The following is a 23,318-nucleotide window of genomic DNA, read 5'->3' as shown; positions in this document are numbered from 1 at the left end:
TTGCTTTTCTTAAAAACTGATATGGATGAAGTGCTGAAGTCCAGAAGCAGCAACAGCAGTTAGCAGAGAGTCCACAGTGAAAGACATCACAGTTTCATCCTGTGCCACTGGCAAATGTTTTCCTTGGATGGGCCACACAAAACCACACCAGTGACAGCTGAGCGCCAAAGATGTCACCAAAATCAAAACAAAATCTTGCAGATGGCCTCTTCACTGTTCCACTCAGTTGCTGTGTACAGCAGATACTTGCCTACAAGATGTTCTCAGTAGATTTCAGTAGAACGTTGTTTTAGTACGTCCTGTAATCGCTAAAAGTAGAGATTGAAATAGTGAGCATAAAGTAACAGTTCCATGGTTGAAATGGTCTAAAGTAATGGGTAAATGTTGAAATCCTGTAGCTAGCTTAGAGTAATGGATTAACAGTTCAATTGTCCAGCTTCTGACACTGCAAGTGAAATATAAATTTGACCAAAATAACAGCTGAGTTGTAAGGATAAAATATTATAACTGTCCTTTTTTATATAATTAACAGTGTTAAAAGCATCCACATTTGGAACATGACAGGTGGTGTTGATGGGGGCTTGAGTTTGAGCTCTCGGGGATGCTTTGGACAGAAGAGGTTGGGATGCAGGGACTGACCTGACTGTGCTTCTGTGTGTTTTCCAGAGGATCAGCACAGCCAGCGGGGATGGACGGCATTACTGTTACCCCCACTTCACCTGTGCGGTCGACACAGAAAACATCCGCCGCGTCTTCAATGACTGTCGCGACATCATACAGAGGATGCACCTACGGCAGTATGAGCTCTTGTGATGGGCAGCGCCGTCCGGTCTACTTATCTACCTACCAACCTACCTATCTACCCCCCACGACCAGTTAGCCTATCACCCCCCTCCACTTCCACCAATTTCACCAAACAAACGAGTGAGCGACTGACCGCCTGCCCTCCCCTTCATCCCAATACAACTCCTACTTCTCCCAGTAACACGATTTCAGAAAAACAGAACAGTGGGAAAAGTTTTTTTTTTTAAGGAAATTACAGTTAAGGATACACCAACAACAGTTTCATCAACTATTAGCTGACTGACTGCTGTGCTCAGCGACACTTTGACCCAGGAAAGAGGGTCAAGACTGGACCCCCTCAGTGCAGGCTGTCCCTCCTTTTCCCCTCTCTCAGATATATGAACAGACACACACATACTCGCAGGTACACACACACACACACACACACACACACACACACCCACACACACACACACACACACACACACACACACACTACAGCATAAGACATCCAGAACCCTTAGATAGTTTTTAATGTCGCGTATCGCAGCCACACACACACACACACACACACACACACACACACACACACACACACACACACACACACACACACACACACACACACATATACATACAGACCCTTTTAAAACCAAGTCCTCCTGCTTTTAACAGTTGGCAGAGGCTGAATTGAATAATGCATTCTGAGAGAGAGGAGTTTATTCACCGCGTGCTGAAGACGAAGGAGGAGGAGGAGAGAACGATGGACATGGAGGGTGGCAAACTGATAACAGAGGAGGGCTGTGAGCGCTTTTGTGCCCGAACAGACGGACTAATTGACTAACGGCCGCCTGTGGACGTGAGCGTGACTCGAACATAAGACCACGCGGCTCACATGACCTGCTCTTCAAGAAACCAGTGGAGGAGGGACGGCAGCAAAAAAAATGGGAGAAAAAACAAAGAAAAAAAAAACAAGAAAAATATCATTCGATGCATAAATTCATGCATACCAGTGAACTTCATGCAGTGCAAAAAATCCAAGCTATATATATAGATATTTATATATGTGTGTATATAAATATGTATATATATAAATATAAATATTATATATTCCTGTAATAACACAATTCAACTTTTAAGTTTTTGTTAGTTTTTACCCCATGTTGTGTGTTGGTGTACACTGTGTGTGTGATCTGCCTTTGTGCACCATTTAAACCTCCCTACCCACACACACAAACACACACACATATATACACACACATACACATCCTTGCCCCCCTGCCCCTGCTGCTATTTGACAACTATTCAGCATATGGAAAATAAAGGAGGAGTTTTATTTAATAAGGAAAAAACAAAGCAAAAGGAAAAGCATGGAGTCAAAGACATGACTCATCAAGACTGGACGCAACACTTTTACCTGGGAACACACACACACACACACACACACACACACACACACACACACACACACACACACACACACTAACACTAACATACACACACACGCGCTCCAGCCCTCATCAGTCCCCTCCCGTTCCACACAACATCCTCCCCCCACCTTTCGTCGTCTTCTCTCACCCCCCCACCCCCACCCCCTCCCGGCTTTAAGTACGTCTGTCTTTATTTTACTGCTGGACTATTATTCTTGTACAGACTGTAAAATGTATTATTTTGTACAACTTTATTGAAGAAAAAAATAACTTGTAGAAGATCCCTGTGCCTTGATCACGACTGTACGTGTAAAAATGAGCTAATATGTAAGTTATGTTTCACTGCGCTGTACAGCTGGACGGGTCTGTTGTCCCACCTCGTCCGTGCTAGCTCACCCCTCCGCTGGAGGCTGGGGGGAGGGGCATCGGATCGGGGCGGAGGCCTTTCGTCTGTTGCTTAGTTTCCTTTTTTTTTTTTTTTCCCCACATTTGTTTGTTCGTTGATTCATTTGTTTTGCTTTGACTCTCCTCTGGTTTATATAATAGGATTTGAAAAAAAAAAAATGAAGAAAAAAAAGATAATCAAACACACCACCTTAATGCTGTGTAGTGAAAGATACTGAACCCTAACACAATTTAATATATATAAAATATATTTCAGATTTTATATTTTATATATATGTACTGTACACTTATATCTATCTCCCTTGTGAGCTGTCCCCCAGGTTTCCTTTGCTTTCTGTCAGTAACACCTGCATATGTTTTCGGATGGTGGCGGTTCTGGGTGCGATGGGATGGGGATTCATTTCTTTTTTATTTTAGCTTTAACTATTTTGAAGGAGAGGGAAATATCCAGGTGCAAAACATTGCTTGTTTCTACATAAACCAAATTCTTTTTGCTTAAACAAGAAGAAATGGTTGTATTAGTGTTTGGTTCATTCTCAGGCTGAGTCACCCGAGGTCCACATCACATGCACTCAGTTGCCAGTTTATTAGGTACGCCTGTCGTAGCGCAGTCCAGTACAACAGTCCGGCAGTAAGCAAAGGTTATAATGTTATAATGTTCCAACAGTGAAGGTAGGTAAATATTGGACTCACCCTCAGTAAAACATGTTACAGTTCATCATGATTAAGTTTATTTATGTAGCAAGTATCAAAACCAAAAATTACAAAGTGCTCTACAAGGAAAGAAAAGACCTACACAAAGTCCTGTACAAACAATGAGGGAAATGCATTACATGCACATAAACCTAACACCTCTAAACAGAACTCTACATTATAACCTTAAAGAGGGATTTATTGCTGTCCTGTTAGGTTAGGCTGCATCGGTTGGAGCTCGGTGTACCTATAAGATGGCAACGACTTGTAAACTAATCTGTGTTTCTGACACCTGTTGCTCTTCAGGATTATCACTTGTTTCACTGTGGAAGTTAGGCCAGTGTCACATTTTACACAAGCTGCAGTTTGAGGCAGACACTCTCACCGTTCCTGATTACTCTGCTGTTCCCTAAACTGAAAACTTTATGGACATTTGGTCAATGATACAAATATGGTCTCCACCACGGCCTTGATGTGCAGAAGACGTCAGGGTCTTATTACTTATCACTCCCTGAAGTCTGAAAGACGAAACTGAGTGAGGGTATTGTTGATCTTGATACTCTAAAGACACCAGCCAAGCCAAGCCATATTTAGCAAAAAGAAGAATTTTCAGTCACTGCTGTGTCTCTTAGGCTTTGCAGACAGCCTCAGAGGACACATGAGGTTGTCGACCACCTTTATACTCACACACTATATCCCAAAACACTTTGACTCGCTTTCCGGGAACATGCTATCATGGTAATATTCAAGTGTATAATTATTTGCCTTTTCAGACAGATTTTACTCCCCAGTTTTGCTTTTCTAGTTTTAATCCTTCAGATCTGCACCAGTGATGATGTGAGAGAAGAGATTATATTCACTGTTTATTTTCCTCACCTGTGCCCTCCTTAAAGCCACACAGGCTGCAGAAATGAGTTTAATTTTAGCTCAAAAAGAAGAAACCCCATTAGGCTTCTTCTTCTTTTTTTTTTTTTTTCTTTTTTTTTGCCTATTTTGGCACCAAGTGTTTTCAGTTTTTGTTGGTTTTCCGTGTGTATAATTTCTCCTGTTCTTTTTGTGCAGAGGTTTAAATTAGAGGTTTAAAATCAGCATGCAACACTGAGTAAAATCAACCCGGAGAGACACTGGCACAGATGTCAGGCCGTAGATTTTAGGTGCTATTGAATCTACAGTGAGCTCAGTCCTGTTGCTCATTTGGCTGGTGTTTTTAAAATATGTAGGAAACAAGAGTCTCCGTGCGGTCTGTATGTGGCCTACTTATTGTTGATGATATGCAGCATATTGCAAAAGGAATAACGCGATTTTAATGTCTTTCAAAAGCCATTCTAACTATGTCATGGTCTTAAAATTGGCTGACAAGCTCCTGAATGAACAAGTTTAGCACCTGAGAAGACTGAAACTCACTCTTGGAAGATTAAAGTGTAAGAAATTAAACTAGAAACTTTGTGCAGCGGACAGAAAAGATTGTCCATCGAGAGAAGTCTCAAGCATGGAGGTTCAAGAGGAGACAAACAGTTTGTCACATGGTTGTATCACGACGGTGGAAATCTTGCCGATACCCCATCTATTTCCTTGTTGGAGCAACAGAATTATGAGGTGAAGCAGGTAACGAGAGACCTGCTGACACTTTCAGAGTTACAGCATGTGCAGACTGACAGTCATGCCTCAGTGAATTGCATTGATTGTGCCACCTCAGCGGTTTAATGTTACTTTATAAGTGAGAAGTCTAAGGAAAGCTCAAGCCCATCTTAAAGCTCAGGTGACACTACACCTGTTAACAGAAGATGCAGGAAGGTCTTTCAGTCTGGCCCTTTCCAACAAGTTCGTTCACGTAGTGTTGCACCACTCACTGTGCTGAGGTGTAACGGTCGAGACTTTCAGCCAAAGCCACCTAAGTGCTGTTAACGGGTAAACCAGGACTCAAATCACACAGGGTAGAGAACTCTCTACACCCCATTCTAATACACTCCATGGACACCTCACCATTGCAGCCATATGTGATGGTTGATCATCTCATTTTCAAACTTTGCGCATTAACATCCTGCTACAATGGCCTCCACTCTTATGGGAAGGCCTTCCACAAGATTTTGGAGTGTGACTCAAGAATTTGGTCCCATGCGTTGGCCACAGATCTAAGGCAGCAAGGACTGGCTTGCAGTCATCTTCCTAACTCATCCCAGAGGTGTTGGCTGGCGTTGAGGTCAGGCCTCTGAAGGTAGGACAAGCGCATCCACACTGAACAGGGATAACCATTTCTATTTGAACCTCACTTTGTGCACAGGGGCGTGTTAAAACAAAAAAGGTTATTCCTCAAAGCTGGAAACACACTTCTGTCTGAAATACCATTATGTTTGGGGAACAAAGGGGACTTTGTCCAAACCATGAAAAACAGGCCAAAAGCAGCATTATTTTGGCTGTATAATGTGTATTTGCACTTATGGCTATGATCTAATCAGTGATGTTAAAGCAGGCATTTTGTTAATACAATTTGTTAGGAAGCAAATCATGGTCATAAAGAATTTTATATAAGTGAATACCTTAGTTTGATTGGCCATTACTAAATATTTGATGTTGGATTTCAAACACCACTGCATTTATAGCACTAAAATGTTTTATTTTGGAAACCATCTATCTGGATCTAGAAAGTCTGTTTCACATGCTCAGTAGTCTGTTTGAATTTCAAACACCCTTTTAAGGTCAAACTTGCTTCATTAGTGATCCCGTACGTCTTCACACAGCAGTTGAAGGCATCATTTCACCCCGCTCCACAAGAGGGAGACAGAGGTTGGAAAACAAAAACAGACCCAAAAAAAAAAAAAACACGTGGGCCGAACCGGACGACCAAATCTGCTTCCTCCCTCCTCCGGCTAAACCCCGCCTCCACGCTTCCATGCATTGGCGCGCTTCGGCTCGGTGGCTGTGGCTGTCTGCTCCTCCCCGGGTGGTGGTCGTGGTGGACTGACTCTAGCGGGCTGCGGGTGAAAACAAAGCAGGTATGAGTGCGGCGGGTAGTGCTCGGTCCGGTCCGGCCGCCGGCCCGGTCCAGCAGGGACTGAAAGAGGCTCTGATCGAGACGCTGACGGCCATCCTGTCCCCGGTTCAAGAAGTGCGCGCCGCCGCGGAGGAGCAGATCAAAGTGCTGGAAGTGACAGAGGGTGAGTGGTCGGCAGTTTCTCAACGCTAGTTTGAGGGGGCTTCACGGTGGCTAGCTGCCCGGTTCTCCCTGTTATTAGCGGCATGGGCCTCTGCAGAGACGAGCTCCATGTGGACAGCTGTCTCCTGCTTTTACCAGTGCTAACTTCGGCTGTATTTGCAAGGCTGAGAAGCAGCTAAAACGTTAGCTGTGGAACTGTCTTGGCTCCTAGCAGCTAACATTAGGCCACATTTCCAGAAGTTAGTGATGACCAAGTTAGCTTGAAAACGTGTCCTCCTTGCCTCAGCTTATGGGCTGATTTTCCCTGTCTTGCTTAAGTTAACGCCATCGTACAAGTCGAGGCTAACGGTGTCACACGAGTATAATCATTTACGTTTGCTCGTCACTAAGTTCTATTAAGCACATGGAGACTGTGTGGACCCCGGCCCCAGCAGCACAGCAACAGGGTGGACCCTTGCTTTATCCCTCTGCCTCAGTAAAAAACCTTCATTTACTTTTAATTGGCCATTATGTGTGTGAATTTAGCTAATGTACAGTCACAACTCTGAAGCCAAAGCTACATACACGCCGTTTCTGGTCTCGAGCGCATTGGAATCGAACAACGTCACTTGGAAACGGGAATGACAGCAACAGACCGAGCACTGTCCACAGCCCTTAGCTGCCATAACCGACTCTTATTAAACCGTTTATCTCCTAAAAGTGACGGTATGTAAGATGTCCACCGACTTCCAGCGGTCAAACTGAGTCTTATTATTAGACGTCTCTCAGGGGCTCTTCCCGTGGATCCCGCCTCACAGGCTGCCAACTTCCTGCATCATCATCAGGACCGTCAGGAAACACACCAGAGGGGGACAGACAAAGAGGGATAAGTGTCCCAAGTTTTTCTTTGTAGTTACTGGTAGGCAGAGCGACAGTACCCAGAGATCCTGAGACATCAACAGTCCATGCGCACATGAAGTACACGTTACTGGATATGAAGTATTCCAAATATTTTACCTGAACATGTACATTAATGCAGTAGCTGTCCGCAATGGGCTCGTTCTTCTTTCTCCAGTCCAAGTTGTGTTGACTGAGTTAAAGTTAGTGTGTGCACAAATGATAATGTATTAGGACTCACCAGTGTAGTGGCCCCTTGTGTCTGAGGTTTATGAATAGTTAAAGTACTGGATCCTCTGGGAGGCAAATAAACAACCCATCAACCAGTTTCCCAATTCTGTTTTTATGTGTCTATGACAGAATTGGTCCATTTTAAGACATGAACCCTGACCAAGTACCTTATGTAAACAATTGGTGACATTTGGTGTATTTGGGAAATAATGCCCATTACAAACCATTGTGTTCTCATGAAGAGCTGAAATGGGACAGAGGGATACAGTACCTAGTGGCGGTGGCTTACTGTATACTCCACTAGACTTCCCATTGTCCTGCGATCCTCGTGCCCCTGCTGAAAGGCTAATTGTGCACGCTGTCTGTCGGCTGCACCACAGCGTCGCAGCGAGGCCGACCCTTTCCGCTGGCCCCTCTCTAAGGCAGCCACTTTGTAGGATTGTCAGCACTAACATTGTCTTCTGGCGCCTGATGTCACCCTTCGTAAAACCCAGTGAGAGAGAGCGGGTTCAGGGCTGAGGTTGATGCTGATCCTGAACTGTGTGTTAATCTCTCTGCATGCCTCTCAGGCCAGGTTCAAACCAGTGCGCTCTGTAGCTGTGTAGCTCCATGGGTGATTGCAATGCTAGCCGTGGAACCGAACTGTGGCATTTACTGTGGAGCAGTTAGCATACGGTGTCATGTTTGTCTGGTCGGCTAATCTGCTGTCCGTTTTTTAAATTTGACATAACACAGTGCATTAGTGCCATCGTGTTTCAAGCAGTTCAACATAAACCTTTTCATGTTTTAACAGGAAGAAAGTCTTTTAACTGAAAGCAAATGATTTAAACAACATAAAGGTATAGTGTACTAAGCAGGATTTTCCTATAAAAACAGTGTATAGACTCATAATGTGTGGTGGTTCCTGCCCTCTGCCTGGTTTTCCTTATTTTCATCTCGCTGTGGTTGGGACGTCTGTGGCCTGCAACCTCTGAGCAATGGATGTGTAGCCCCCAGCCAATAACAGCGACATCAGGACTTACAAAACGGTAGTGACCAGGTACCAGATTGTAAGCAGCCAGCATCGAGAGGAAGTTATGAAAACGATGGACGCAATGCTGAAAACAGTTTTTTTGTTTGTTTGTTTTTTGTTTTTTTTTTACAAGCCGTATCCACAATTCCTGCATAAACAATGAACAAACAGCAACACCTACCACTACAAAAGAACATATATAAAACACAAAATGTTTTCAAGTCAGTGTTCAGTAGATCTTTGGCAGCAGTAACAGCCTGGAGCTTGTGTGGGTAGATGTGTGCTAGCTTTGCATATCATGACACTGTGTAACTGTGTACAGTGTAATTCTGCATTATGGAAAAAAAAGCATAACTGTTTAATGTATATTCTGAGGTCTCCCTCTGACTGTTTTATTAATGATTTTTTTTGTGGATTTCTTCATGTTGTAGAGTTCGGCGTCCACCTGGCAGAGCTCACGGTTGATCCTCAGGGAGCGCTCGCAATCCGTCAGGTGAGCATGAAACAACCAAGGATGTCCAGCCCATACGCATGCATGTCAGATGACGGTCTCAGATGTTCATTCTGACACTAGTACGTTGTCCTGATTTGTATGCCTCACTGTGATTACCTGCATCACTTGTGTGCAGCTTGACGGATGCCATCCCTTGTGGCTGTCTTGTCTGTTTGCAGTTAGCATCAGTCATCCTGAAGCAGTACGTGGAGACTCATTGGTGCTCCCAGTCTGAGAAGTTCAGGCCACCTGAAACAACAGAGCAGGTAAACTCTCCTTCCTGAAATACATTTCCTTTGTCTGCTACTTGCAGAAGTCCAACCTCTCAAGGGCATTCTTGCAAGCAATTGTAATATGACCCCAGGCTTTTTGAGCTGAATGTAGTCAAACTCTCACTGTGGTTGCCCTCCAGGCTAAAGCTGCCATCCGGGAGCTGCTGCCAAGCGGTCTGCGGGAGGCGATCAGCAAAGTCCGCTCCAGTGTTGCGTACGCCGTGTCGGCCATCGCCCACTGGGACTGGCCTGAGGCCTGGCCGCAACTCTTCACCCTGCTGATGGAGATGCTGGTGAGCGGAGATGTCAATGCTGTGCACGGTGCCATGAGGGTCCTTACAGGTATGACACACACACACACACACACACTGGAGCTTAGGATTTAGGAAAAAAAGATGTATTTTAAATGTCTTCTTGTTTATGTAATGACTTGTTGTCTGACATGTTCAGAGTTTACTCGAGAGGTGACAGATACACAGATGCCGCTGGTGGCTCCAGTCATCTTACCTGAAATGTACAAGATCTTCACCATGGCCGAGGTATAGCTGCAGCTCTTAACTTATAATGCAACAGTTCTTTCACATTTCCTGCCTAAGGAGGAATACATTCGCTGTGTTATTAGCATTTCATTTTTCTCTGCGTGCACATATTTAGTCAACTGCCTGTAGGAACTGTACTGTTTTAAGTTACATATCGTCGCTGTCCGATAAAAAGCACGTATCTCCAAAACTCGTTTTTTTCAGGAGCATGAAAAAAGTGTTTTACTCGTCAATTAACTTACAAATTAAACCCAAAACACAGTAATTAGACACACTTAGGACTCGAAATGAAAACCTATAGTTACACGGTGATTAGCAACCCGTTTAGTATTTTAATCGGATTTACGTGCGTTGTTGTGAGTGACATTGGACATACGTGTTTTTTAAATAATGCGTTCCAATGATGTCCGGTCATTTACGAGCCTCGAGTCTCCCGTTCATGTCCCACTAAATCCGTAAAGTATTGATAGCAGGCTTACAAGAAACGGTGCAGTGTTTCCTCCTGAACAGATACATTTGGCATGCATGCATCATGCAAGGACAACATTAGCCTAGCGTTAGATGCTATAATAAGTCTGCCAAGTACTGACGGTATACAGTCTGTGTTTACGGACATGACAAATCATCTGATATACAGGCTAAGGTTAGCTAGCGGTTAGCCCTCAGGATTGAGTTGTACAGAACGAAAATATGTGAAATACTACGTGCAAATGACAATCGTGAATGTCTGTTAACTAGTCGAAAACTTGAACACAGTTGTCATACAATAGATTGACATACACGCATACGGGAGATACGCGCATTGATGGACACTTCTGACACCCATTGGAGATACATGTTAAATATATGATGTAATAAAACGTCTTTCCATTGGTCACTTGGATCCCCAATGCTACCTGTTGCTGGAAGAGAATGTGAATATTCCTTAGCCAATGGAAAGTCAAAATCGTTAAAAGTGGAGATACGTGTTTTTTATCGGACAGTGACGATATAATGTACCTAATTGTCCTGCACTGTGTCTGACATGAAGTTTTGGCTGCCTTTAATGTCTGAACTGTTGCAGGTGTACAGTATTCGTACCCGATCCAGAGCAGTGGAGATATTCACCACCTGTGCCAACCTCATCTGTGCTATTGAAGAGCTTGAGAAGGTGAGAGTCACAACCAGACGTACAGTGGAGAATTAGTTTGAGTTAATTATACAATTGAACATTTTTACTTGTAATGTACTCTCTTTTGCCACAGAAAAAGTGCTAATTCACTTTAAAAGAGGTCTTTTTTTTTTTTCTTTTTTTTTTCCAAAAATGACCACACGAGGATGTTTGGAGATTTATTTAAATCGGTGTTTGATGTTTTGCTCATGTTGTGCTGGTTGCTTCAGTATCATGCTTACATTTCTCTTTACTGTACCTCCCTGTGCATGCAGGGTGCGGCCAAGGCGTTGATCTTCCCCGTGGTGCAGCAGTTCACAGAGGCGTTTGTGCAGGCTCTGCAGATGCCTGATGGACCCTCATCTGATAGCGGTCTTAAGATGGAAGTCCTCAAGGTGAGAGACTCTAAGAGTGATCGAGTAGCTGTTAACGTGGAGGGAAATAAGTAAACCTATTTCCTTTTTAATATTTTTTAACCAAAGGGCCATTATGCCGTGCAGTAGTTGTTCGCTATACTGTATTTATCCACTTCAGAAACAAGGTAAAAGAAGTTTTGATTCAGTAGAGAATTTGCGTAGTATCTGCACTTTAAATGTGTGTTTCTTCTTTTTCATCAGGCAGTAACAGCTTTGGTGAAGAACTTCCCGAAACCCATGCTGTCCTCCATGCAGCAGATACTACCCATTGTGTGGAATACTCTGACTGAAAGTGCAGCTTTATATCCTTTACAACTGTGTGTTAGCTCATTTCTTCCTGGGATAAGTACCGCTGTCTGTGTTGTAAACAGCGTTGTTGAGACCAGAGAGTACGAGTGGCTTCCGTGTGAGTTGAGAAAAACATGATTTAACGAGCGGTTTTACTTCCTCTTTAAACTCCTAATCCACTGGTCCACAAAGTGAATGCTAAGGGGAAAGGAAATGCCTTTTTAGTCGAGTATTCCTAAACCAGATGATCACTTATGTGCGGACAGAAGTCAACTACACAGAGGAAGTGGACGATCCCGTGGACTCAGATGGTGAGCAGAATTCACATCATCCTAACCACATTTTTTTTTTTTAATCGCTTCATCACATGGCTTTGAAAGTTTCAATGTCAAAGCACCTTTTTAACAGTCTGCTTGTGTGATTGGCTCTTTTTTGCAGGTGAGGTTTTGGGTTTTGAGAATCTGGTCTTCAGCATCTTTGAGTTCGTCCACACGCTGCTGGAGAACAGCAAGTTCAAGAGCACGGTGAAGAAAGCGCTGCCCGAACTCATCTACTACATCATCCTGTACATGCAGATCACAGAGGACCAGGTGAGCAATGGCCTGAACACATGAGGCTGAACTGGCTGTCGGGTGGGTGGGTGCACACGTGGATGTGGAGGTGTGTGTGAATACGGCATGGTGTTGAGCCTGATTGTTCGCTCTTTGTTTCTTCAGATCAAAGTGTGGACGGCGAACCCTCAGCAGTTTGTGGAGGATGAGGATGATGACACCTTCTCCTACTCTGTCAGGATCTCTGCTCAGGATCTGCTGCTGGTGAGATAAAACATCCTATTGTAAAGTCAGAAAAAAATCACCTTCAGCCTTAAAAGTAATGTGAGGGTTGCTCTGAAAGCCCACTGCAGGACAGTACAACTTAAGAACTGTGATTTAATCCATCTGCTGATTTTAAAGTCTTAATAGAAAACAGTCTCCTGATCTGTAGTGATTTTGTTAGCATAGTAAAATGGAGGCTGTGTGTATCAGTGTGTGATTAATAGGAAAGTGAAAAGGATTTAAAGCAGAGGTGTGTTGAGCCTGTGTCACAGTAAAAGGTGAGGGAAACGACTCTCTTTTAAATGTCTTTGCCGGCGTCAGCTGTGGCTGAAGGCTGAATGTTTTCAGGTCGCCTGTCCATCCCAGTCTTGTGAACACAATATCTCAGGAACGCCTTGAGGGAGTTTCACCAGGACTCACAGATGAAGTGATCAGAATTTCGTGGTCAAAAGACAGTGTGATCTCATAATATTCTACAAAAGCACTTTTCTGGTCATTATCCAACAACCCAGGAACAGGAGGAGAGATTGTGACCATATTTGGTCAGATACTGAATTGGTGACACTAATCTTGGGTGTTCATCTTGGAACTGTGCTGATTGCTTAGATCTTCTGTGCTGTCGGGTTGAAGATGTGTGTGAAGCATCCTGTAGCTTCTTTGCAGCAACATCCATGTTTGAAGCATTGTAGTCACCACAGGCTCATTGGTTTTGCTGATTTTTGGCTTCAGGTGATTATTGTTGCACCATGTGATGAAGCGCTCTGTCAGTCCTCTGTCCTCCTCTGTAATAATAGTCTCTAAGTGAGGACAGCGTGTTTCTCACTGGAAATATTCACTGAATTCATACGTCAGTATAGTGAGAACCAAAAAAATGCACCTAATACCTTTGAATAAATTCCTTTGAAGTCTTCACTGCATATATTATCAGAGTCTGGACAAATGTGACTTGACTGGCAGAGGAAAACAACCGCAAGGCAGTAATTCTAGTTCCAGTGATATTTTGCTAAGTCAGGTCTGCAGAGGTTGGGAAGGTATTCATGCCTGCTGGGCGACTGTTTCTACACACCGTGCCGGGGAAACACACCTCCTTGCTCTCCTTTTCCGTCTCCTACACACACAGCCTCCGCAAACACTCGAGGCATCCGTTAAACCACGTTGCCCTAGTCCTTGAAAACGACTGGAAATGGTTGTTTGCTTATGAACAGATATTTTCTATGCAGTGTTGAGTCATAGGAATGCTGAGCAGTGCGGTCACGTGGAAAACAGGGGTCAGAAATGTCCAGCATGTATAAGTTTGCTCTGGTTTCATAGCAGCTCTGCTCATCAGCTCACTTCGTAGCCTCTGGTCCATCATGAGCATGTGTATAATGATGTTAACCTTTGACCTCTGCTTGCAGGCCGTTGCTGCAGAGTTTCAGAATGAGAGCGCAGCAGCTCTGGCAGCGGCAGCGACCAGACACCTCCAGGAGGCAGAGCAGGCCAAAAACAGCGGCAGTGAGCACTGGTGAGGAGAAACACTGCATCCCAGCATCTGATCTTAAAGCCCCGTCGAATCCGAGCTACATTCTTCCTGTAACATAGGTCGGCTTTAAGTCAGTGACCTTTAAGTCAGAAAAGTATTTTTATTTCTTTATTTTTTTTAACCAGGTGGAAGATCCATGAAGCCTGCATGTTGGCCCTTGGCTCTGTCAAAACTATCATCACAGAGAACGTGAAGAATGGCCGTGTCCAGTTCGACATGCATGGTTTCCTGGCCAGTGTTATCCTCGCCGATCTCAACCTGGCTGGTGAGTCCTAAACTGACCCTTGGCTTGTATCAAATTACTTCCTCTGTAACTGACTCAGTGCCCCATGAGAAATCACTATAAATAATAAAAGGATTAAATTATTGAATTAAAATGCGAAATCAAGGCCTTTCTGTTGTTTCTCTCGCCTTGTTCTTCACTGCTGCCTCTTGATCTTGTTTTCTTGACCAGCGGCGTCTCCGTTCCTGCTCGGCCGAGCTCTGTGGGCGGCCAGTCGCTTCACCGCAGCCATGTCTCCTGAGCTCATCCAGCAGTTCCTCCAGGCCACCGTCAGCGGCCTCCACGACAGCCAGCCACCCTCCGTCCGCATCTCCGCGGTCAGGGCCATCTGGGGGTGAGTGTACATTCAGTGTTTTGCATTATAGGAGACGTTTGATACTTTTATTCTCTTAACCTCAGTTGTTAGACCTCAATTAACCATCATCACAGATACAAACATTAAAATTGAAGCTTCCAATAAGCATTTCCAGATTTTTTAAAGTGTCACTTAATGATAATAAAGACATAAATATGATTGGTTATCCTCTGTTCACTGACGCCGACTCTCCATGTCGTTCTGCAGGTACTGTGATCAACTGAAGCTGTCGGAGAGCACCCACGTCCTTCAGCCCTTCCTCCCCAGCATCCTCGAGGGACTGGTCCAACTGGCCGCCCAGTTCAGCTCAGAGGTGCTCACCCTCGTCATGGAGACTCTGTGCATCGTCTGCACCGTCGACCCGGCCTTCACCACCAGCGCCGAGAACAAGATCTGTCCCCTCACCATTGCTATTTTCCTTAAATATAACAATGGTACTGCTGTAGCTCCCTTAACCGCATCCTCTGTCAGGCTAATATTGTGTCCACACAGACTATAATTTATGTTTTTCTCTTATCTTTTATGGTTAAATAGAGGACACATTGTCAGCATTTCTGACTTTAAACCTCTTGTCAGCTTGTCTCTAATACTTGGACATGGATAAACTGGAATCAGTGTTTTCCAGAGAAGACCTAGACATGTTAAATTTAGAGGCACGTAGGTTTGATTTGTCTCTTATCTCTTCTCAGGCCCTGTCTCCTCTCTTCTCCTCAGACCCTGTGGTGGCGTCCCTGGCTCAGGACATCTTTAAGGAACTGGCCCAGATCGAAGGCTGCCAGGGCCCCATGCATATGCGTCTCATCCCGACGCTGGTCAGCATCATGCAGGCTCCCCCTGACAAGATTCCCTCTGGACTCTGTGCTGTAAGTGGACAGAGCCACAGAAAGATGCAGAGATGTACAGAAAGTCTCACCTTTCAGACGGTTCAGGTGGCAGTAAAACTGCTGATGAAAGGGTGAAGCATGAGCCAAGGAAGAAGCCATCAAATCTTGGAACAGATCTGAATCACAGGACAGACACACAAATTGTCTTTCACCTTCACTGACACTGTGACACAATGTGTTTGGCCCTGGTGTTATAAATGCCATACATTTCAAAATCCAGGTTCTGTAATGACAAAAGATACTTCAATCATCAAGTCTACCTCAGTCATCAAGCACACAGAGAAAAATGTAACTTCTGTTTAGATAAAACTTTTCTTTTACTTTTATATAAAGACAAACGCAGTATTGGGAAGCAGTGTGACAAACTCTCCTGAACTCTGTGCTATGTTATAATTGTATTATATATGCTTCCTTTGCTTATGATTTACATGCTGGTGTTAGTCATAATCTGCTTGAATAATTTCAGTCAGCAACCAAATGAGCAATCAGCCACATCATGTAATCATTTATTCAGAGATTAAAAACAGAATTTTCCACTTGTCTTCTCCTCTGTCCGCACCTCAGACGTCCATAGACATCCTCACCACAGTCGTCCGAAACACCAAACCTCCTCTCTCAGAGATGCTGGTCTGCCAGGCGTTCCCTGTTGTGGCTCAGTGCACCTTACGCACCGATGACAACACGATAATGCAGGTAAATTGACGTTTTTTAAAGAATAAGTATTTGATTTTACTATACTATAGTATGTTGTACTCTGTGTAATCTTTTCCGTAGTTAACTTTAACTTCCACCACCTCCTTCCTCTCTCCAGAACGGCGGCGAGTGTCTGCGGGCGTACGTCTCCGTCGCGCTGGAGCAGATTGCTCAGTGGAGGGACGAGCAGGGGAACAGCGGCCTCTGGTACGTCATGCAGGTGGTCAACCAGCTGCTGGACCCCCGGACCTCCGAGTTCACGGCTGCCTTCGTGGGCCGGTTGGTGTCCACTCTGATCTCTCGGGCGGGAACCGAGCTTGGAGAACAGCTGGACCAGATCCTCCGAGCGATTCTGAGCAAGATGCAGCAAGCTGAGACTCTGAGTGTCATGCAGGTAGGGAGGCGAAGGTGATGTGTGGATGAACCATCAGACCTGTGTGTGTGTGTGTGTGTGTGTGTGTGTGTGTGTGTGTGTGTGTGTGTGTGTGTGTGTGTGTGTGTGTGTGTGTGTGTGTGTGTGTGTGTGTGTGTGTGTGTGTGTGTGTGTGTGTGTGTGTGTGTGTGTGTGTGTGTGTGTGTGTGTGTGTGTGTGTGTGTGTGTGTGTGTGTTAACCCGGTCTTTATCTGTTGATGGTGAAGTTACCTTCACTTCTTGATTATTTCTCCTTCCCTCCTCCTTCTCCTCCATCTGTAGTCTCTGATCATGGTGTTTGCCCACCTGGTTCACTCCCAGCTGGAGCCTCTGTTGGAGTTCCTGTGCAGTCTGCCCGGACCAACGGGGAAACCTGCTCTGGAGTTCGTCATGACAGAGTGGATGAGCAGGCAGCACCTCTTCTACGGGCAGTACGAGGGGAAAGTCAGGTCAGACGACATTTTTATCAATCATTTACATCTGTAAGTAGTAATTTTAGAGCTTTGAATAACAGTGAGTTGAAGCTACCAGTCATGCTCGCCTGCATCACCAATAAGAAAAAAGAACCAGTAGTTCAGAGCTATGTCCAGTGTTCAGTGTGGGCAAAGATATTAAAAACTTAATATTTATTTTTAGTGTATTAATTTACTTATTGTTGCCTTTTGGCTTCTGCAGCCATATAAATGTATGCACACACACACACACAAACAAACAAAACCCGTGAAAGAGAAAAAGTTATTTTTAGTCTGCAGGTGACACAAGCCAGAATTGTAGCCACAGTACTTTTATTGCCTGTGGATGGCGACATCAGCGCGTCTTCACCTGTTGCTGGTACCTGCCTAAAGGTGGAACAAGTTCCACTGCCAGAATTCTTCAAGAAAAGTGTTCAGAATAAGGGGTGGAGGCGCTGAGGTTTTGTAACTTTCCAAAGCTGTTATTCACACCCACTTCACTCCCTGATTGGCCAGCTGTGTGTGGGCAGCATTTCAGCTCTCTGGAACTTTTTCCTTTCTTTACTCAACAGTTTCTGTCATTTTTCATTGTGCACAAATGAGTGCAACACTATAAATACCACCAAATCCCCAAATGTACACAATTATGGCATCTTCCACATTAAGTGACAGCTTCTGCTTCCAGTATGACTCTAACAGAACTGTGCTTATGGCAGGAGCTGCAATAGCTCAGTTTGAGATATGTCATGAAAAGCCTCCTCACAAACCTAGACCTTTGTCCTCGCCTCATATCTCAAACTTTTGTCATCTTTGTTTTCCCTTCCCTGCAGCACGGTGGCGCTCTGTAAGCTGCTGCAGCACGGCCTCAATACTGACGACAAGCGTCTCCAGGACATCGTGGTGAAGGGAGAAGAGATCTACAGCCCTGAGGACGGCATCCGCACACGCTCCAAATCTGCCAAGAGTAAGGACCAAATAAGCTTCATGTAGCTGAATCTCTAAGTGTATGACCAGAAACACCTCATAGATATTCTTAAGGAGCCATCTGAGGTTGCAGCGATCACTTAACGTCCGTACAGCGAAATCAGGAGATGTTTGTGCATCTTTCTCCTCCGCAGACCCAGAGAGGTGGACCAACATTCCTTTGCTAGTGAAGATCTTTAAATTGATCATCAATGAGCTGTCGACGGTGGTGGAGGCAAACGCCAGCAGGGCGAACGCAGCGGACTGGAGCCAAGGTGTGAAAGTGAAATAAAACAAATGCTCCTGCAAGCCTTTGTTTGTTTATGGCAGCTTATTCTTTATACTTGGTGTCAGACTCAACCATATGTAAAACAGTGATAATTGGTAATTTGCCAGTCAACATGGCCTATTTTAACTTCAAGCAAAAGCAAGAATCATTGCTGGGTCACACAATATTTGTACTGTATGTCACTGTATGCTGACCTACTGCTCTTGACCTAAAGGACAGCAGATCTGTTGTATTTCTGTCTGTATTTCTAATGTATTTTTCGCCTGCTAAAGAATATGGCAGCAGACATTTCACTCACGAGCTGTTGTGTGTCTCAGATTCCAGTGGTATGTGGGAGGACAATGAGGCGGACGAGGGGGAAGATGATGAGGAGGAGGACGAAGGGCTCGCAGGGCAGCTGCTTTCTGATCTCATCGCATCCAATAAATATGGTACTCGCATGGCCCCAGTGCCTCAGCTATTCCTGCAGTTTGTCTTCTTGGTTGTACCGTAGCAGCTTGTGTCAGGTTACTGAGTTTCCGTATCCTGGTGTGTTCCTGTCTCACAGATGATGATTATTACGAGGATGATGAGGAGGATGATCCAGATGCCTTGAAAGACCCCATTTATCTGATTGATCTGCAGGTACAACTACTCTAAACATATATATCCACATGTTTCATGACACATATTTCCATCAAACCTTAATGGGATATTGTCATGTTGACCAGCCCCATTTACAGAGATGTGTGTGAGGTGTTAAATGACCATATAACACCATGCTGGGCAATAAATGTAATATACAGTATACAAGTGAGCTGGCCAAAGAATATAAAGCCTTTTGGTCTGTCATATGCATGGAAATCTAATCGTTTGCAAACATAATGAAACCAAATTAATAACAACTAGTTGAGATGCTAAAACATAAATATGTGATCATTTGTTAAAGCTTTTTGACAGATACTTAACTGAACACAGTATAAAGACAGTACATTTAATATTTTACCTCGTCGGCTTCATTGATTTTTGTAAATATCTGCTTATTCTGAATTTGATGCAGCAACATGTTTCAAACAAGTTTAGACAGGAGCAGCTAAAGACTGGGAAAGAGAAAGACTGGGAAAGAGAAAGACTGGGAAAGAGAAAGACTGGGTAGTCAGGTTCATTGGCAACAGGTGATAGTATCATAACTGGGGGCATCCTGGAAAGGCTCAGTCATTCTCAAGCGAGGATGGAGCGAGGTTCACCACTTTGTGACTACATGATTATATAAAGGATATTAGTATGAGCTCAGGAACAGTTTGTAAAACTGTTGTCAGTAAACACAGTTTGGCTGTAGATTCTGTTTTTATTTACGTTTTGCTCAGTGTCCTGACTTCTTTGGACTCGGGGCTGTTTGTTATTGTAGACCATCTGAGGTCTTTTGAAAGTCGCTGTTCGTGTTTTCTGGGCTGAGCCGGCCCTTCAGACTGGCTGCTGCCGTCGCTGCGAGATGCAGCCATCGTCGACGGCGTCAGAGTGTTTTCAGTGTCAAATCAGATCAGACAATGCTCCAGTTATAAAGGGGCTTTAGGGTGAAATGGTGCCAGGCTGGTTGGATTAGTCTTTAAGGATAAAGCACACAGTTTGCACTAACACAACCACTGATGAATGATAGTCAGTTGATTGTGCAGCGTGCACATGCACACTCAGACAAGTGAATACTGATTGTAAACTTCAATCTCAGCCACATCCAGCTCTCTCATCACTCAACAAATCAACACTGTGTCATCAGTAATGAACACATTGAGTGACTTTCTGAAAACACCAGATAATCAACACAAGTAGAAGTGGCATAAAAAAGAAATGTACATAAAAATAAAGTTTTAAAAATGAAATAGAATGAATTTCATTTTTAGATTTTAATTCATGGAGCTATGATGCAGCCAAACTAAGGTCAGAGTGAACATGATGAAACCATCATATTTTTACAGCTTTATGGGCAAGACAGTCGATCCAAGCCTTTAAACACCTGCACCACCTTCTCTCTGCACATTCAAAACACCCATGCAGCTAAACATGGACTGTGTGTCCTGACTAGACATCAGGCTGCAGGTGAAGATAGACCAAACAAACACTGATCAGCTGACTCCCGTGACTTCACCTCTCATCACCAGAGATGCTGCGTCATACAGCTGTCACCCACTGGGAGCTCAGATCAGTGTGCAGAGACGCCTGAAGTCACGAAGGTCCCATAAACCGCAGCAGGCCTGCATACGGTGTCAATGATCACATCGCAGTTTACCAAACTGTCAGTTTTAGACCAAAAATAGTTTCTTTTTCAGTGCATGTTTCTGTTTTCATAGCTCAGTTGTAGACATTTTTACACATCGTGTGAAAACGTCTGTGCTCTGATTAGCCTCATGAAGAGAATTTCCCTACAGAGAGGAGTTTTTAACCTTTGACCTGTGCCGTGTGGTCCGTCTCTTTGCAGGCCTACCTGACAGACTTCCTGACTCAGTTCGCCCAGCAGCCGTGTTACAGCATGTTCTCAGGCCACCTCAACAACAACGAGAGACAAACCCTGCAGTCTATAGGCCTCTAGCCCGCCGTCCGCCGCTCCAACGCATCTTCTTCCATATTACTGCGCCCTCTCTTCTATCGCCCCATCACTTCTGCTCTCATGACGAATTTACAACATAGCAAAGAAAAGGGAGAACAAAGCTCGGGGTGATGGGCCCACCAGAGGACGGGATGGACACGCACTTACCTGTAACTCCCCTCTCTCTGCGTACTTGTGATGGGATGAAGGACTTTGCAGATGTTAAACTGACGAAGATGAAGAGGTGAGACTGCCCAGGTCTGTTCCTGCAGAAGGTCAGAGGACTCGCCATTTTAGGGTCATTTCAAACGGGACGAGAGGATTGAGTAAAAAGGTTGAGGCCTCGCAGTGGGACAGGTGAATCATGAAATATGAACGGACTATTTTTTTCATGTCCTATTTGTAACTTAGCCCATAATTTTTGTGTTGTAAACAGAAAAACGCAACATGGAAAACATTTCCATGAGACTTTACATTGATCGAAGGAAAGTCCAAAAAAAAAACCCCCAAAACTTCCAGATGTTTGGAGAGAAACATTTGGCAGCCTTATACTCCAGAAAACATCGACTGCTTCTGAGCGGAAACGAAAAGCTCTTTGACCAGCTGTCATGTCCCAGCGTACGGTGGGTTTTTGGGAATTCGCACTGTTACCGTGGTGATTCACAGCCTTGTCATTTCCTTGTACCCACTGAAAGTTGGGATGGAAAAATTTCTAAATAAAAGTCTTGAAAGGACCACATTTCTAGATTGATTTCCATGTAAAACTGACGAATGGATTACTTCCACTCGCTCTCTCGTCCTGCTGCCTCAGACTGACGCCTTCCTGAGCTTTATTTTTATTATTGGTGTATTTACAGATGTGCTCTCTTCAAAGTCGCTGTACATGGCCAAGTTTTTGCTGCATCTTTCTCAGTAACATCTTCATCTTTCTCAACAATTACAGCTCAAATCGAATATTCTGACAGAATGAACTTGTTTGCGATGCACATCGTTTTAAATCTGATGATCCAACATTTAGAGATGTTCACGTCTAAAGCCACAAAAACTCTGCGTTCAGTTCAGTTTAATTTGATTGTCATGTGTTGTTTCCACTTGACCTATTTAGCATTTATAAGCAGCATGTAAGCTCTCGCTGTAGCTTTAAACAGACAAAGGGACATTTATTAGTGTTTATTAATGAACGTTTTAGATCACACCTGTGTTTTACTTTATTGTCATGTGTTTCTACACCAGCCTGCACCTTGAGCCAACAGGAGGAGTTCAAGTTGTTGACAAATACATTATTATACACTTAAATCTGCTTACAGCTACTTTAGTGTGTTATAAACCTTTTATTAAATGTTTATATACTGCTCATGAACGCTAAATTGGGGGACTTGTTTTATGTCCTGGTGTGATTTGTCCTTGAGAAAAATGATGACAAATATGATGAAAATAACCCATCAGAACAGAATAGGCTGCTGATACTTGTGTTTACCGATGAAGGTGTTTTAAACTTGAACATAATGCTGTATTTTGTCAGGCTGGAGGCAGGGGGCTGTCAATCTTAAAGGTGAAATAAAGGGGCCTCTTTAAGTGTCCAGTGTAATGGTATACATGGGTATAATATCCTAAACGCTAAATGTTTTATGAGAACATTTGTGAGCAGAAAGTGGAAAAAACTCTCCACAAAATTACATTATACAGTGAATAATGAACCTTAGACAAATACACTGAACACAAATTGTAGAGCTTGATGTGGTGAGATATAGTGCCTGAGACTATGCTGCCTTAAGACTGGACGTGACGTGAAACCTAAAGTGAACCTCATCCGGTTTGATCTGATAATCTCCCCGAACAATAAAGAGCAAGTAGCACAGAGTCAGACCACCTTGTTGCATCCTTAGATCCTCCAGAAATCATAACGGCCTACAACCCACAGTGTGACGGAGATAATAAAACCAAAGGATTTACAAGCAGTTTAAAACACCCACACAAGTGATTTCACTTATTCTGGCTAATTAAACCTCTTAGGTCCAAACTGGAGGAGCGATGCCATAATTATGTGAGGTCATCAGAGTTGACCAGAGTCTGCTTTATTACAGGCAGCAGCAGTAGTATCATCAATGTTTATATACAGTATATACAGCATGCAGGATTAATAGATGGGTGATGTGTTTCTCTTCAAGCACAGTGTGTATTTTAAACTAAATATATGATGGAAAAACACGTGTTTTAAAGGTGTCACATCTGCCACAGGTCACATAAAGCTACATGCTCACACAGACCTCAAAGGAGCTCTAATCAGGCACTTTAACAGCGTGTTTTTTTTATTTATGCTCTACCTCCTGATTAGTTGTTGCCTATAC

General features: G+C 43.9%; 2 protein-coding genes across 2 annotated transcripts in view; both read left to right on the top strand.

Annotated features, from left to right (window-relative positions):
• Positions 1–1,764, top strand: part of LOC139328836 (guanine nucleotide-binding protein G(s) subunit alpha-like) — a 30,082-nt gene extending 28,318 nt beyond the window's left edge. Inside the window, exon 12 of the mRNA XM_070958865.1 lies at positions 667–1,764. Within this exon, the coding sequence (XP_070814966.1) occupies positions 667–813 (147 nt within the window). The 3' untranslated portion in view covers positions 814–1,764. The remainder of the gene's footprint in view (positions 1–666) is intronic.
• A 4,431-nt stretch (positions 1,765–6,195) lies between these two features.
• ipo9 (importin 9) lies at positions 6,196–21,704 on the top strand. Its single transcript, XM_070959224.1, has 24 exons — positions 6,196–6,466; positions 9,016–9,077; positions 9,257–9,343; positions 9,490–9,691; positions 9,800–9,888; positions 10,952–11,038; positions 11,314–11,433; positions 11,656–11,756; positions 11,995–12,053; positions 12,181–12,332; positions 12,459–12,557; positions 13,955–14,061; positions 14,205–14,344; positions 14,534–14,696; positions 14,925–15,151; positions 15,432–15,580; positions 16,166–16,294; positions 16,413–16,688; positions 16,989–17,155; positions 17,989–18,122; positions 18,277–18,396; positions 18,728–18,841; positions 18,958–19,034; positions 20,863–21,704. The coding sequence occupies exons 1-24, from the start codon at positions 6,307–6,309 to the stop codon at positions 20,971–20,973; spliced, it is 3,132 nt and encodes a 1,043-aa protein (XP_070815325.1). The 5' UTR covers positions 6,196–6,306; the 3' UTR covers positions 20,974–21,704.
• Positions 21,705–23,318: the final 1,614 nt, after the last annotated feature.

This window comes from Chaetodon trifascialis, chromosome 3, assembly GCF_039877785.1.
Source record: "Chaetodon trifascialis isolate fChaTrf1 chromosome 3, fChaTrf1.hap1, whole genome shotgun sequence".
Lineage (NCBI taxonomy): Eukaryota > Metazoa > Chordata > Actinopteri > Chaetodontiformes > Chaetodontidae > Chaetodon > Chaetodon trifascialis.
The sequence above is the reverse complement of the archived record's forward strand: the minus strand, read 5'-3'. Positions and strand labels throughout refer to the sequence as shown.